We start from the raw sequence: 16,467 nt of genomic DNA, 5'->3' as shown, positions 1-16,467 counted from the left end.
AAGGACCCATGCAGATCCAAAATTAAAAGGTCTAATTAATCAAACATTTTTTGCGTCACATCAATCTGACCACTGAATCTATTGTCCAGAATTTCTATGCATCTTATTTGTATTGTAAGTAAAGATAAGTTAGAAGGTGAGATGGCTATCTGTGTTAAAATACTGTTTTACACAGTATTATTTGTTGGCACTGACAGAAACCGGTTTAGGGACTGTGGACAATGTGACACCTTAGTACTACTAATGCAGCCTTGTTCCCATGTAAATCTCACCCATGATCGTTAAGGTGTTCCTTTTACTTCCTGGTCATGTGTCCCTGATTCTGTTGGCTTAGCAGGAATAACTATCATAGCGTTCCACACAAAAACCTTCCACCGTTTGGTTATCTTCAAAAGAGCAAATGCCTTTTGTTCCTAGGTGTACATTAGCTTTTTACGTATGTGCTGAAGTCAATGTGTCAATCGTTTATCAGGTTAAGGAAATACAATCAAATTACTGCTGTAGGGAGGAGGTTGTTTCTGAGCCAGCGTTTAAATATTTATCCTGATAATTGTGCGTTTGGACCAATCTGTCCCCTAGGTGTCGCTCTTGCCACAAGCATCAACCAGACTCAATTTGCAGTAAACGTGTGAGATTACTTTATTTCGAAGTTTAACTTTACTCCCCCCCATCCCCCCCTCCCGTTTTTTTATGGGTCCTGGAGGGGGAGAAACAGGATATAGTTGTGTAACAGCTCGATTGTCCACAACAAAACAATAACGATAATAGTAGCATTATGGCCTCGGAGGTCCAATGAGGAGTTCACAGCCAGAAATACCAGGACCACATCAGACCACAGATGGAGGGCCACAGATGTGACTCATGCAAGTTGGATAAAAATGGACTTCCTCCTCCGGACCTCCCCAACCCAAAACCCCAAAATGCCTTCATAATTCCGCATGATGACACTGTCGGTGACATTCACGGTGAGGTTCACTGAGACAAACAAACAGCTTTGGCATCCACTGTTGCTTTTTACTCAGAGAAAAAAGAAAAGAAAAGAAAAGAAAAGAACGGAGGCTAAGCCCTATAGCACCATGCAGTGTGGGGGAAGGATTTGAACAGATGAGAAGAAGTGCGACATTCCATTTATTATAAGTATATGTTTTGTGACATAAGAGAACACATTATTTTAAAAAAAACAAAAAAACTTTTATCATTATAAATCAAACAAATTATAATCAAACAAAAAACGCGTCACGACTGGGGAAAAAGCAAAACTCCAATGTATTATCTTTGCCTCACTTGATTTCCTGCATGAGGAGAAGCTCCCCAGACCCCATCAGTCACCCCCCACCTCATCTTCCTCCTCCCCTCCTCCTCCCATTGTAAACACACCCATTGATGGAACAGAAAGAGAAGAGGGAGCGCAGGCGGAGGAGCGACACTCTGCAGCTGAGCAGCGGCGCCGGAGCGACACCTCAGCTCAATCAGCACATGAACTTTGCGTCTGCGTTCAGAACGGAAACGGGAAGAAACCCAGAAGAGTCAACTCGAATGACATCGACCGCGTCTTAGGCGTTTGGGAAGGCGACCGAAGAGTTGTTGGACTGGCCGAGAGCGCACGGCTAGCATCGTGGCTCACTCGCAAGTGGCATGCTCCAAGGATCCTGCGGACACTGTTGAACTCCTGCTTTCGGCCAAAGAGGTAAATCTCACACCACTTGTCATCCAAACCCTCCATTATAGACGCAGGAATTCTTTCATGCTCACGCCGGCTCGCTGGTGGAAACCGACGCGCTGGACGCGTAAACACGCCGAAGGACAAAAGATCGTTGAACCAGTTTTGGTCATGTTGCCCGCGTGCACGCAGAATATTTAATTTCATTTATTCCTGGTAAATCTATCGGTCATTTCTCGTCGCTTCCTGTGGGATCTGTTAGTGAGTAATGGTGTTTGAAAGTCGCCGGTGTGCGCGTCTCCGCGCGGCCACGGCTGGACAGCGTCTCTGAACGCCACAGTTGGTTTAAAGACAGATCGGATTTGACCTTATAGATCTGATCCTTTTAGATCTTTTTTTTTTTCGTGCATCATCTGTCATGTTTCTCCTAACTGACTGCCAGCTTCGTGTCAGTGGTCCAGATGACCCCCGTGTTTACTTTTGAAGTTTCTGCCTCTCGTCTCTCTTCCTGCCGCGCTCGTTGACTGTGAACACCTGGCAATGATTTTAGAACAGGCCTCAGATGGGGTCCAGAGGCTCTGCGTGCCTTTTCACTCAGGTCCTTATGGCGATTGTGTAGATCTGAGACTTTCCGGTGCCCGTGGATTTGTTTGCAGTGAGGGGATGATGATGACAAGCCGCCCAGACACTCAGTCTGTTACCTTGCTGGCCTATTTATTTGCTTCCATAGCTTTTTTTCCCGAGTCTGTACCAGGAAATGCATCAATGCTATAAACACCAGTGGTAATTAGATAATTAATAGCTGCTTTTGTTGGTCTGCTGTTACTCATTAACTGCGTGGAAGTGGTGAGAATGCATCCATTTTGGATATTTGAAAAGTCAAACAGATCCTAAATCAACTGCAAATGAAATGAAAAAGGTCTTAAATGATACATGTGCAGTTTCTTTTTCATTTAAAGATCAGAAAGAGGAAGTTTTTGAGGGAATGAGCTGTAGAATTTCGCAAAAAAATGTTTAAACGCACGGACTGATCAATACTTCTAACTCCCCACGCCCTTGTTTGTTGAACAAAAACTATATCAGGCACGAGATGTTTGGCAGAAAAATGCCAGAAGTTTTTGCACAAGTCGCTGGTCACCTGTTTACCCACAACAGATTAGAGCAATAATCTGCATTCTTGCATGGCTGTGTGACTGAGCTAATCTGAGCTCACCAATAATCTGTGATTACACGTGCACATTAAAGCACGGCGGCTTGCAGGAACATTCCCAGAACGCGCTTGTGGAAACATTGCTTTAACATCTCAACCCACCAAAACCCAAACCGAATCTTCCTCAAATTTCCATCTAAATTGCAAATGTGCAAACACAGAATCGGGACCTGCAGATTAAGTCATCTCCTTCACGTCTCCACGTATTTGATTAAACACTGACCTCATGCTAAACACACAAAATAGCTTTCACAAGTGTCCCTGGAACGAAGGAATAAAGGCCACATTAAGTTGCTGTTATCTTCATTTTACACTTGTTTGCACCGTTCAGTGGCGTCAAAGTTCAAGAGGAAATTACAGACTGAATAAGCAGGAAATTCATCGACTCACTCGGATTATTTGCTGTTGCTTTAAAGACCAGTTCCAGCTTCGCCATTGTCAACATGAGGACTCGGGGAGGAAATGGTTGGAATTCAGAGCACTGGCAATGACACAACAGCGCCTCTGTAATGATTATGTTCACCTCCTATAGTTATATGAGTAGGATTTAAAAACATCAGCGATCTGGTGACAGATTTATCAGGATCTCTTAGTCAAATCAGACGGTTTTCAGCTTCCAGTTGGAACACAGAAGGTCTAATCAGTGCCAAGTGTGTGTGTTTGTGTATGAGAGAGAAGCAGGTGAGACAGTAGTTTATAGGCTTTTCTCATTAAAGCTGAGCCAAAGGCCAGAAGGGTGACGACTTGCCAGTTTTGTCAGTGCTGGAATGCGGCCGGTCCTGCCGAACCAAGGTCACTCTGGGTTTGGAATTTCATCAACTTGTGATAAATCATTTTCGTTCCTCCTGCCTGTGTTTCTTTTAAATGACACATGTTTAAAGAGCTCGGCTTTATTTCTCAGCCCAGTAGTGAATGAGAGAGAAATATTTTGGACCAGGCTTTGCTTTTCAATTTTAAAAATATAATTAAAAATAATGTGAATAACTTCTTCCACCATGTTAGTTAATCTGATCAAAGCATCATGAACCGTCGTGATCATGCTAACATAATTACTTTCAAGCAGATGAAACAATTAACAATTTGCCATTTTATTTCCTGTACATTATGCACCAGTGAAGGTTTTTTGCAAAAGTAATTCAAGTGTAATAAAATGATTTCATAACATATAATGAGTATGTTATGAACCATCACATATTTATTACATAGTTGGAATGATATAATTGTTGTATAATAAAGCATTGAATTCAAAACTCCAATAAAAACACAACACATTTCATTAAATTCCTGCAGAATTTGTTTCAGAACTAATGTCAGTCTCAGTGCAGACACTACCAACAACAATTGTTAACATCTTATATATTATTAGATTAGACTAGACTTGATTGGATTATTAAATTAGCTTTAAATCAAATCTGGGCATTTGCGCAAATTGAGCAATTTACGCTAACGGATGCTGCAAGTTGTTCTCCAGTCACAGCTGCACCAAACCTGGGTGAAAATAAAAACATTAGACAGAGCAGCTGGCTCGGGGAGTTACTTTAATTGGAATTTAATTATGTCTGCGGAATTCAGAGCGATGAACAAAACAGCTCTGTTGGAACCAAAAGGCATGAATAAGAGCACTCAGAAAAGCCTCACCGGACTTTTTCTTTGCGTGCGGAGTCACAGCCGACTGACCATCCATGAGTTCAGAGATGATGCAACTGCAAGAAAACAGACACTGTCCTTTTCCTGTCGGCGTCCCGGCCCAGAATAAATCAGCAGTGACATCCGGAAAGCCTTGGACTGAGATTCCCACACTTCCAGCCGACAGCCTGTTTTACATTAAACCTTTCTTTTTAATGTCTGTTTGCTCACATTCTTGTCAAATGAAATCCTGCCTCCATCATTCCTCATGTGGGTTATACTCTGTTTATTGTATTAGAGGAAATACCTAGTGTGTATACTTCAGTGAGTGTGAGTCCATTTGACCTTGTGTGAAGTAAGTGTTTGGTGGGAAAGGGTTGTGTGAGTCGGTGCTGCAGCTGAGTGATTGACAGTTTCATGTTGGGGCGGGAGTCTGCAGGAATGTTGTTTGAATGACGGAGCATCAAGAGCACTAATTATCTATTATTTCCTTCTTTCACTGCGTGAGTGACAGACTCTTGTCTGAGAACTGCTCAGCTTAGGGGCTCTTCATGAGAACCTATTTAATTTTAGTGCTCCGGTCTCCGGAGAATGTTTAAAATCTATCTGAATTTGCACTTAAGATGAATGCCGGAATGATGGCCGTCTTTTCTTTTTCCAGGATTCAATGAAAATGTCCGTGTGCGTCCATGAGAATCGAAAATCCAGAGCCAGCACCGGCTCCATGAACATCTACCTTTTCCACAAGTCTTCGTACGCTGACAGCGTCCTCATGCACCTAAACTCACTGCGGCAGCAAAGGCTCTTCACAGACGTCCTCCTCCATGCCGGCAGTCGGTCCTTCCCGTGCCACCGCGCCGTGCTCGCCGCCTGCAGCCGATACTTCGAGGCCATGTTCAGTGGTGGACTGAGGGAGAGCCAGGCCAGCGAGGTGGACTTCCGCGACTCCATCCACCCGGAGGTGTTGGAGCTCCTGCTCGATTATGCGTACTCATCACGGGTGGTCATCAACGAGGAGAACGCGGAGTCGCTGTTGGAGGCTGGAGACATGCTGGAGTTTCAGGACATCCGCGACGCCTGCGCTGAATTCCTGGAGAGAAACCTGCATCCGTCCAACTGCCTTGGCATGCTGTTGCTGTCCGATGCCCACCACTGCACCAAGCTCTCAGAGCTGTCCTGGGGCATGTGCCTCAGCAACTTTCCCGCTATTTGCAAGACCGAAGAGTTCCTCCAACTGCCCAAAGATATCGTGGTGCAACTGTTGTCCCACGAGGAGCTGGAAACCGAAGACGAGAGGCTGGTTTATGAAGCTGCCCTCAACTGGATCAACTACGACCTGGAGAAGAGGCACGGCCACCTGCCGGAGCTCCTGAGGACGGTTCGTCTGGCGCTTCTGCCTGCCATCTTCCTCATGGAGAACGTTTCTACAGAAGAGCTGATCAACGCCCAGGCCAAGAGCAAGGAGCTGGTGGACGAAGCTATCCGCTGTAAGCTGAGGATCCTGCAGAACGATGGCGTCGTCAACAGCCCGTGCGCACGACCACGAAAGACTAGCCACGCCCTCTTTCTCCTCGGAGGGCAGACCTTCATGTGCGATAAGTTGTACCTGGTGGACCAGAAGGCCAAAGAGATTATCCCCAAGGCTGACATTCCCAGTCCGAGGAAGGAGTTCAGTGCCTGCGCCATTGGCTGTAAGGTATACATCACGGGCGGGAGGGGCTCGGAAAATGGGGTCTCCAAAGACGTCTGGGTCTACGACACCGTCCATGAGGAATGGTCAAAGGCAGCACCCATGCTGATTGCCAGGTTCGGCCACGGATCTGCAGAGCTGAAACACTGCCTCTATGTGGTTGGAGGCCATACTGCAGCAACCGGTTGCCTCCCAGCGTCTCCATCTGTGTCGCTCAAACAGGTTGAGCAGTTTGACCCAGTGGCCAACAAGTGGACCATGGTGGCTCCTCTGAGAGAGGGTGTTAGCAACGCTGCGGTGGTTAGCGTCAAGCTCAAGCTCTTCGCCTTTGGAGGGACCAGCGTCACGCACGACAAACTGCCCAAGGTGCAGTGCTACGACCCGCTGGAGAACCGATGGACTGTGCCGGCCTCCTGCCCACAGCCGTGGCGCTACACCGCCGCAGCTGTGCTGGGGAACCAGATCTTTGTCATGGGCGGGGATACGGAGTTCTCGGCGTGCTCGGCCTACAAGTTCAGCAGCGAGAGCTACCAGTGGACTAAGGTGGGCGATGTGACAGCCAAACGGATGAGCTGTCAGGCTGTGGCATCGGGGAACAAACTCTACGTGGTCGGCGGGTACTTTGGCACGCAGCGATGCAAAACGCTGGACTGCTACGACCCCACTTTGGACGCTTGGAACAGCATCACCACCGTGCCGTACTCGCTCATCCCCACCGCGTTCGTCAGCACCTGGAAACATCTTCCAGCTTGAACCCCAAAGCATCCACTGACACCCTATCTATGAGGTACGTTTGACCAAAATAAAGTATTAGAGTTCTATTAAAAACTACAAGGCTGCAAATCTGAGCCACATGAGGAGATTGTGGAAGTGGAAGGTCTACGCCATCCATGGCTGGCCTCGCAGACATGACGGGAAAAACTGAAACTAAAAAATAAAATCATCCCTTCAAAGAGCTAAACTGACCTCTGCGGCCTCCTCTGCATCTCAGAGGTTACATTGTGGGTAGCATTAGTCACTAGCATGGAGACAGAAACCAGTATTCGAGACCAGGCTAGCCGTCGTGGTTAATGTAAGTGCCTGGTTTTGAAGAATGGAATAAACATCGTGGCTCCGCTGCATCAATATTGATTTTCTGTTCAGCGTGCACAATGAGCACAAGAGTTCCTGGAGGGAAAAGCTTAAAGCTAGGAACTTTGTTGCACTGTGTGTTTCCTCGCAAATCATGTGGAGACTGGCGGTTTCTGGTTTTGCTTCTTCATAAGGAATCGTGATAAAATCCAGCGTGAATGCGCCGTTTTTCCTGCAGCATCAACGCTGAGTCACCCGGTCCTTTGAAAATCACGGTGCAAATGCATCCATCTAATGATATTTTACTATAGAAAAAAATAGAGGACTAAATACAACAATAGGCTAAAACTTTCATTAAGAAACAGATTTAGATGAAAAGAGCTCTTAAGGAAAAGTGAATGGGCCGTTGGGGGTATTGAGGGGGCTCGTGTGTGTTAGTTAACTGAGTTATGTGACTGTGGGGATGGGCCGAAGGACAGAGAGGGTAATTGAAAGAGAATGGGATGCTTTTATTGCTCCTGTGGGGGAAATCCCTCCAAGATGGAAATAGGGTTCCACCAATTAGACAAGCCGCCAGCAGCGGGCTGCGACGCCCCGACGAGGCTAATCCACTCTCGGCTGCCTCCCTTTGATGAGGTTACGGTCTTTGCACCGAGAGGGAGGCAGCCAAACGGAGGGCGTTCATCATCGGTTACAAGTGGAGGCGGCTGAGGGAAGTGGCAGCAGGGGCCGAGACGAGGGACAGTTGTGGGGGCTTTTGCCCCCCTCTTTGGATGTACTCAATCCCTGACAGTGGCGGCCCGCTCCGGACATTTATCCATGAACTTGACAGTCTTTCTGCCTCCGTCTTGGCCTCATTCTAACCCCACTCCCGTGCAGTGATGATAAACCGTCCAGACGTTTGCGGGGCTCATGTGGTCAGCCGTAATCGTTCACCTCTCTCCCAGTCCTCGCACCCTTCAAGACCCCCCCAGGGGTCCCACATGTTTTCGTTTTTGCTGTTAAAAGCTTAAATGGACCCTAAAGAAGCGAATGACAGCAACACTGTCTGGCACATCGCAATCTTTCATTTAATAATGCCAGGAAGGAGACTTTAACTCGGAACATTCATTCATCCAGCAGACTGTAACCCTGTCACCCATTTAATACAAAATTAGTTTTTTGTGCGCCCGCTTGTCAGAGCAACTGACAGACCACTCAGTGGATGTGTGCAAACCGTGAAGGGAGACTAAAGAGGCCTGAGGATAAGGAATAAATGGCAAAGGAACATTGCTAATGGAGATGGTAGCTATGAAGGAAAATATAAGAATCTCACTCCGAGGAGGGTATTTTGTATTTCTCTAGTAGCCTGTAGCTGTAAGCAGAGGATCCTTGCTTGTTTTCGTGGCAGTGCCACCTGAATTATATGATATACTTTGGGAAATAAATCTATTGTTATCCATTATGACTAATAAAGATCCATAACAGGTTGGCTTCAGAAGGTGAGTGTCATCGTTCATATAAACCTGATGACTAATTCCCACGCTGATGATCTCATTAGTTCAACAGAGGTTCAGCTCTTGTCCCAGCAAAACACCACCTTACTATTACGTCACAAAGGTGACATCACCCCATGAATACGTATTCCAAAAATTCAACTACGTGAGTAAATATAGGTTGTTGACAAGTGACTCATGCCCTCCTGAATTCACCCGATCGGCCTCAGCTGGTTTGCAGTTCTCACGGTGCTGTGGCATCTTAACATTTAAACATAGGGGACGGAATGTTTACACGTTTATAGGGATCATATTGCATTGGACGCGCGCAGCTGGTTTGGTCGTCCGAGACATGGCCGAAGACACGGCCAGTCAGTAAAACAACGATGTGGCGTGGCTTCTTGGGAGATGTTAAAGGGAGGATTAGCGAGTTAGAGCCTTAGAGGTGTTGATAGCAGATGGTGTTTTGATCAGCAAATGCTGAAATGAAACAAACAGAGCTCCGGGGATTAACGACTTTAGTTGCTTTAGAGTCTACAGATAATTCTATTATGCAAAAATCATTAACGAGTTCTTTCCTTTTCCGCAGGTATTTTCTGTTTCCTATCATCTCCTGGTCTTTAAATGTGAAGAAAAGCACCCCATCCCCCCCCCCCTCCCCGACCACCAATGTACAGACGCTTGCACTCACCTCGCTGTTGCTAAAGATGCAGAGACAGAGACGCTGGACGATTCACCAGGAATGATGTCACCTCGTGCTTCTGCGGAGGAAGTGGGGGGGGCGTGGAACGGTCGCTAGCCTAAACAAAATTGAACAAGCTGCTCAGACTCCTGCTATGGGTCGCCTTCCAGTGCTTTCGTGCTGCTATATGAGGACTGCAAAACATATCGAGAACATCAGCTTTCTAAAGGTTTGCGAGAGCTGCATCTGAATTTCTTTTTTTTTTTCTTTGTGTGAATTTTTAAAAAAACAAAGATGCTGTGGCGGTAGTAGCATGAGGGATGTTTTTTTTCTTTTGAGGGAGGAAAGGGGAGAAAGCAATGATCGGTGTGCTAAATAACGAAACGCAACTCGGTTTTGACAGAGTTTAGCTGATTTATACAGGACACACAGAAGGAGCAAGTCTCCCCTCACTCCTCTTATATAAGCTTTTGTTTGACCCTGATGCAGAAGCGTTCCACTTCTGAAACAGGTTTTTGTATTTTACCCCCACTGCGGTTGTGGATGGCTAATGCCAGCTGAGGTCAAAGGGGATCCGTGTTCAGCAGCGCGCTCCTTGTGTTCATCTGATAAAAAGCTGAACCCCTTTAGAGCCCATCCGTCCTTTCCCCGCGCTCACGGCAAACGTGTCACCTTAACCTCAACTGGGAAACTTTCTTGTTCAACTTGCTGCAATGTGTCTTAATTTATATCGCGATGATTATTGTGTGACGTTAATATGTTTAATCCTATTTATTTCTATCTCTGCCTGCATTCTTACAGCGAATGTATGTCTTGGTTTTGTCATGCATGGCAAGGTGTTGCGTTCAATTTGCTCTCAGTTGGGCTGCATTTTGCACAGTTTCGACTTTACTAGGGGGAGATTTTTAAAGAGACAGAGGTACGCCTCTCCCGGAGTATGTCGAGATGACTCAGATCACTGAAAACGTACTGATTTAGCCTACGAAAGACTTTAAATTGACTGGTTGCCAGAAAAGATGAAGAGTAAAAGAGATGATCCAGCTAGACCAGAATCTGTCATTGGACATTGTAACGTAACCCTGACGCAGATGAGAGTGCAACTGTCTTTGCAACTGTCCTCAGGACAGCTGGACAACTGTTTCCTGCGCGAACATGTATCCTCAAGTGTGGGGGGGGGGGCGTCACCGGCAGTATTCTTGGGCATTAGGTAGAAAAAGAGTCATACCCAGTGAGCTGTGCATCCACAAGGGCAGACACCGCAGTGCTTTTCACAATAGTCTCAATAATGTGCATATAAACAGAAAAAAAGCAAAGGCAAGCGAGATATTAAAGACCAAAAAAGAGAAAATGTCTTAATCGCCCTATAAAACACTTGCTACAGTGAGTTTTGTCAGTGTTTTTTGTCTCTGTGTTTGTCTTGGTGACCCGAACATTGACATTTTACAATTGAATATTAATGGTTTCATTGAATTTCATTGTAAGACGTTGTGTTTTGGTGCTATGTGTGTATATACTTTGTCCTTCTGAGCGGATTCATGAAACAAGTCAAAGTGGACAGCTCTGCGGATTCCTATTTTCGGCCTATTAAGACACTCAAAAGTCCCTCCTTTTCTTGGCCAATTCAAACGGAGACCCTCATGGCTCCGTATTGTTGGCCCACCAATCAGATAAGAGCCTTCCGCTCCCACTCTCGCCGCAAGTTTCCCCAGCAACAGTGAGTAATGAATGCTCCTTCAATTTGCTCCTAATTGCTGAGTGGCATTTGGGCTCCTGCCCTCCTCATTCTTTGATTTATCTGGAAAACCGAGTGTCTCAGACCGTCTTACTTCTCGTAATGATGTAAATTAGACGGGGACGGGGGGGGGCACTGTCAAATGTGCGTCAGTAATATCCTTTGTCGTGTAAGAGTTTATTTCTATTTTTATGGTGTTATTTTGTACATGTGATTTTTTTTCACAATGTGAAATTCATGGCTAAATAAAACATAAGAGTTTTTTCCTCTTGACTGTAAACGTGGTGCAAATGGTTTCTCTTGATCATCCGGTTCACATGTTTATCTTTCCGTGCGGCAGCCAGCATGTTTGGAGGTATTTAGAGCTGTGTATCAGGCGTGCATCTTTTGTTGTGTGGAGGAGGGACTGGAACCGTCTTATCTATGCCTCTGGCTTCTAGGCTTCCTGCGTAACAACAGGCGAAACACAGCCAGATACTTTCCCTTTCTCCGCTGAGTCACCTTGGCAACGGCAACCTTTATCTGCAAACTGTGGGGGCTGGAGAAGAACATGAAATCTCAAAAAGGACCTCTCTCCGCTCCCCTCCTCCCTCCCAGCCTGGACTGCCTGCCCCCTCTCACTTCCTGCCCCCCCAACCCCCCTTCATCAGTGAAATGCAATGCAGAGCAGCACGCCAGTTATGCGTCCTTTGGTTTAATGCAGAGAGTGAGCAGATACAGATGCATACCCCCCCCCAAAATCAGGAGCCCACTGTTTACATTCTAGTCACTGACACGTCTCCTGACCAGCAGTGACGCGATAATGAGAGACACAAGTTTTTCTAGATCCTCACCCCCCCCTTCATCCTCGCATTCCCAAACAAAGTACACCTCCACACTTGGGGGAAGGGGTGAGCCTGAGCTGAGAGCTGTTTTAGCTCTCTCAGTACCTGCTGACACGTCAAAAGCAACAGATAAATATCTCTCCTTAAGGTTCCTTGGAAATATTTAATTTTTTTTTTTTTTTTCAAAAGAGGTACAGATTAAAAAAGAGGTGAAATAAGGATTTTGTGTGTGGGAGGTCCCTCATGTATGCTCCAAAAGTCCCCCCATTAATCAAGACAGGAAGTGAAGCTTCCTGTCTTCCAGGAAGTAGTTGTTATCCCCCTTCATCCGGAGCGTTCCCCCTGACAGCTCAAGACTTCAACACCATGAATCCTTCGGGTGCTGTCGGCTCAGACGGCGCTCAGCTCAACAGACTAAAGTCCCGAATTTTTGTGCCTGCATCAATAAAAAACAAAACTATTTACCTATACGCTCCAGTTGCCTGGCAACGGAGATTCGCACGGCAAAAGTGTGCACATGTAGGAATGTTTTCCAGCCTTTAACAACTTTTAAGATGCTCTCTCATTATCGGGCAGTTCTTCCCGACAGGATTTAAAAACAAATTTATGTCCATAAATTCCAGTTTAATTGGATAACTTTCCAGCACTGCTGGGACACTTAATCACACTTCAAACTGAAGGGAGAAGAGGCGCTTTCATTGTTTAGAATATTTACACTGAATTACTACGTGGGCTGATATCAGTCTTACAACTCTGCCGGATCCATAAGGTCGTTGGATCATCTCAGTTGTACAGAAATGTGATGTGAAAGGCTGCAGAGCTGCCGAGCCTTCACCCTCAGCACGAGGGTGGTGCCGCTGAACACACAGACGGTGTCATCATGTCGGCTGTGTTTCCTGAGTTTACATCAGCATTGAGCTGGGCAGCCGGTGACCAAACTGCCTCCGGCAAGCCGGCAGTGTCAGGAAGTGCAGTGTCAATTTCAGAGGTTCTGAACATGGCGAAGCTTTGTTTTTTCTTTTTCTTTTAAATATTTCCCTGTTGAAATCTAGCCAGTCTCCATAGAATACAAAAACAGATTTTAAAGGGTTATTGGGCCTCTGATTTTCCTTCTTTATAGCATTTTCCACTTAATTTTGACTCCATTAACCAACAGATGAATGGAAACCAAGAAGAAACATATGCATAATGCTTCCCCGTTTGTTTCTGCATTTGCTGTTTTTAATGTGTTTCCAAATTTTTCCAAGCTTGGATGAACCTGTTGGCCAACTCTTTGAAATCTGAGGCGGTTATGTTGCTTCAGCCAGGGTCATAATCTTAATCTCCAGTTTTGAAATAATTCTGAAGAAAATGAGACCTTTGGAAAAATGCTGTTGTTACTCGAGCAGCGGGGTTTGACACACACACGTGGCTAAAAGGTCAGATCTAAAACCAGATGCTCTCGTGCTGCCACACATATCTCACCTGCCTCTTTCAGGTTTAGTTGAATCAGGTATGAATACTCAAAAGCAAAAACTTCAATGCACCATTAGTTGGTTTGCAACCTTAAACTGGGCAGAAATTCTGCATTGAAACCAGTCAAAATTTGTCAAGAGCTACAATTTCCAGATGCACAGCAGATAAAATGATTCATTTCGATAACCGCCACATTCACTTAGATGTGCATTTGATTCAATTTCAGCTTTCGTTGGCTACCTGAACAATGTTGATTTAGCTGCATACTACAGTCAATGTGCCGACAAACCAACACAATTGCACCATTGTGAAACTTGCTATCAGTTATCTGATTGGCAACAGATGTCAGGTACAGACACAAGACTGATGTGCACCGTCATAAGCCCCGCGTGTCACGACCATCCTGATGATCCACAATGTTAGCGTCATGTTTTTGGACAGCTGCAGATTTATGATCCTGTGAACCGCCCCCCCCCCCCCCCCCACACACACACACACACACACACACACACACCCTTTCACCCTTTGGAAATCCCACAGCTTTATCGGGATTTTTTCTGTTGATAAGGCGTGTTTGGAGGTCATTAGTACATACTTATTAACTGCTTAAGGAAGCTTTTAAGGGCACTTATCTTACCTCACTGCTTATCTCATTGAAGAAAACCACAGACAGATGAAATGTGGCGGTTTCATAAAGCACCTAAATGTAATAACAGTTTGGGGTGAGTCACTGCAGGCTGCAGGCTCATAACGCTGTTTACGTTCTCTTTGAAATCGCCCTGTTGAGTCTTTTAATCAGCGCGGCTCAAAAGCATTTTCCCCTGCAATTTCTGCTGTTATACGGATTTTCATTTGGGTGGAGTCTCGCCTTGGGTAAAGGAAAGAGGGAGGGAGAGCGGGGCCCCGCGGTTTAGGTGGGATGACGGGGGAATCTGGTGGCACTTTAGAGTCGTGCAGTTCGAGGAAACTCTGTTAAAGGGTAAACATTATTCTCCCCTGACGTGAATGAGCAGCTAAAACGATCTGGCCTTCTAATCAAGCCATTGAATTTACAGGAAAGGTGGTGGCTCTTCGACAAAGATCCTTTAAAACATACAGCCTGGCCCGATTCAAACTGAACAAATAAAAGCACAAACAAAGTTAACGTTGTGTATCCAAAGGCCAAAGGGATGTTATAATTTTTGCAAACATGATGCAAGACTACAAGATAGTCTCTAAATGTTCATTTACGGACTGCTGCAGTCTGTCCCCATAAATAGTTTTAGAATGACCGATACTCCTTATTACCCATCCTGCTCTCACTGAAACTACCTGTCAGAGGAAGGTCAGTGCTGCTCTTATTCGCGCAGACACCCCAGCACAAACATCTCCACGCTGCAACTCTGCACACTTATACTGAAAAGAGTGAAATAAAGTAGGAAAGTGGCGTTGCCGAAGCCTCTTCATGTTGATGATTAACGCAGCGCTGCTGTGACGTAGCTAACGAATGAGGCGTGCACACAACTGTAATTCCTCAGGCATTTTTATAAGCACTTGAAGGGCAGGCTGCGGTTTGGAAACTGCATTTCTCGCATCTCTTTCATCAATTAGCTACATGCCGGGTTTAAAGATGTGGCAGAGGTGAAGCTGGGATGGCAGTAAATGGGAAGAGAGGGAGGATCCAGAGGCCCACTGAGTTTGTAATTAGCGGAGTAATGCTTTTTAACTGTCTTTCCCCCTTGGCAGAGTGTTATCTGTGCCTCAGAGAGATTCCTTTGGCCGCCCTCACCCCTGTTGGGGCTCTCTGTGTCCATATCTCAGGCCCCGCCAGCAGGGGATAGTATTAATCACACAAAAGGGATTCCTGGCCTGGCTCAGGCATGTGGTCCCCACCAGGGTCTTGGCTAGCATGAAGGAAGATGAAAGGATGCCTCTCTCTCCTACAGACGCCAACCTCTGGTGATGAGTGTCCGCTTTTGTTCTGCGCCGGACCACACACACACTCACGTGCGCGTAAACATGGCAGACCGCACGCAGGCTTGAACACACTTCCAAACACCCACAGCCGCGGCCACAATCAGCCGGAGTTGCTCAGACAGCAGCTTTTGCTCAAGAAGGTGCTGAGAAGTGTGTGAAGTGTTCGGCTCTCTTTCGCAGATGTTTTCGCCCCCTGTTTCGCTTCCAGTCATTCTGGGCCTTACATGTGCATTCTCGGGTGGAAAGGGATTTACATTAAGAAAATACGTCTTAAAAATAAAATAGAATAAGCTGTCGAGTCGCTCTGAGATGGCCGACATACTGCGGGAATAGAGACCATCCACGTAATCCTCGGAGGATTGACTTTTCCCACATTTCCTTACGTTTTATAATCCCACCCTTTCAGCAGTGGAATATGTTAAAGCCCATTTATAGAATATTGTAGCAGAGGTGGAAGAGCAGACATGCACCCCTAACAAAGGCGAGCCGCATATGGAGCACGTTAGCAGCTCACGGCGTGACCTGTTTGGAAGCAGCGACACAACAACACGGGGAGAAAAGCAACCAGACCAACCACAAGGAAAACAAGATGGAATGTTTGACATCATCAACAATTAATGTGGCTTTGTTTTGCTGTCGCCATTAAGTGCTTGACTGGATTATGGATAGACTTAAAGGTATCCAGTCATTGGGGAAAAAAGATATGAAAGAATAAAAGAGCAAAACAGATTCAGTACAGGCTCTCCAGTGGCCGGTTTAGTCCCGGAGAGCCTTTTATTAGGGCAGCAATTATAATTGGCCTATGCCTGCAGTGCCTCAATCCTCAGACCTTGTCATCTTAATCTCTGCTAATCCTCCTTTGTGTTGGCAGAAATTAGTTTGTGAAGTGGACTCAATCTAGGTCAATCCTTTACTTCAGAAAGAGTCTGGTGTGTGTCTGTGTGTGTGTGTGTCTGTGTGTGTGTGTGTGCATGTGTGTTTAAGTCCCCCACGACAGGTTTGACGGGAAGTTGCGAGCGAGGAGGCCGGAGCAGGGGCGCAGTTGTGGGCACCCAGTTAGGCAAACACCTATTATCAGCATTTTAA

General features: G+C 46.0%; 1 protein-coding gene across 1 annotated transcript; it reads left to right on the top strand.

Moving 5' to 3' along the window:
- The first annotated feature begins 1,357 nt into the window (after positions 1-1,357).
- enc1 (ectodermal-neural cortex 1) lies at positions 1,358-10,757 on the top strand. The gene is made up of 3 exons (XM_003965256.3): positions 1,358-1,687; positions 5,158-6,973; positions 9,322-10,757. The coding sequence occupies exon 2, from the start codon at positions 5,164-5,166 to the stop codon at positions 6,937-6,939; it is 1,776 nt and encodes a 591-aa protein (XP_003965305.2). The 5' UTR covers positions 1,358-1,687; positions 5,158-5,163; the 3' UTR covers positions 6,940-6,973; positions 9,322-10,757.
- Positions 10,758-16,467: the final 5,710 nt, after the last annotated feature.

Source organism: Takifugu rubripes, chromosome 6, assembly GCF_901000725.2.
Source record: "Takifugu rubripes chromosome 6, fTakRub1.2, whole genome shotgun sequence".
Lineage (NCBI taxonomy): Eukaryota > Metazoa > Chordata > Actinopteri > Tetraodontiformes > Tetraodontidae > Takifugu > Takifugu rubripes.
This window is presented reverse-complemented; position numbering and strand designations above follow the sequence as displayed.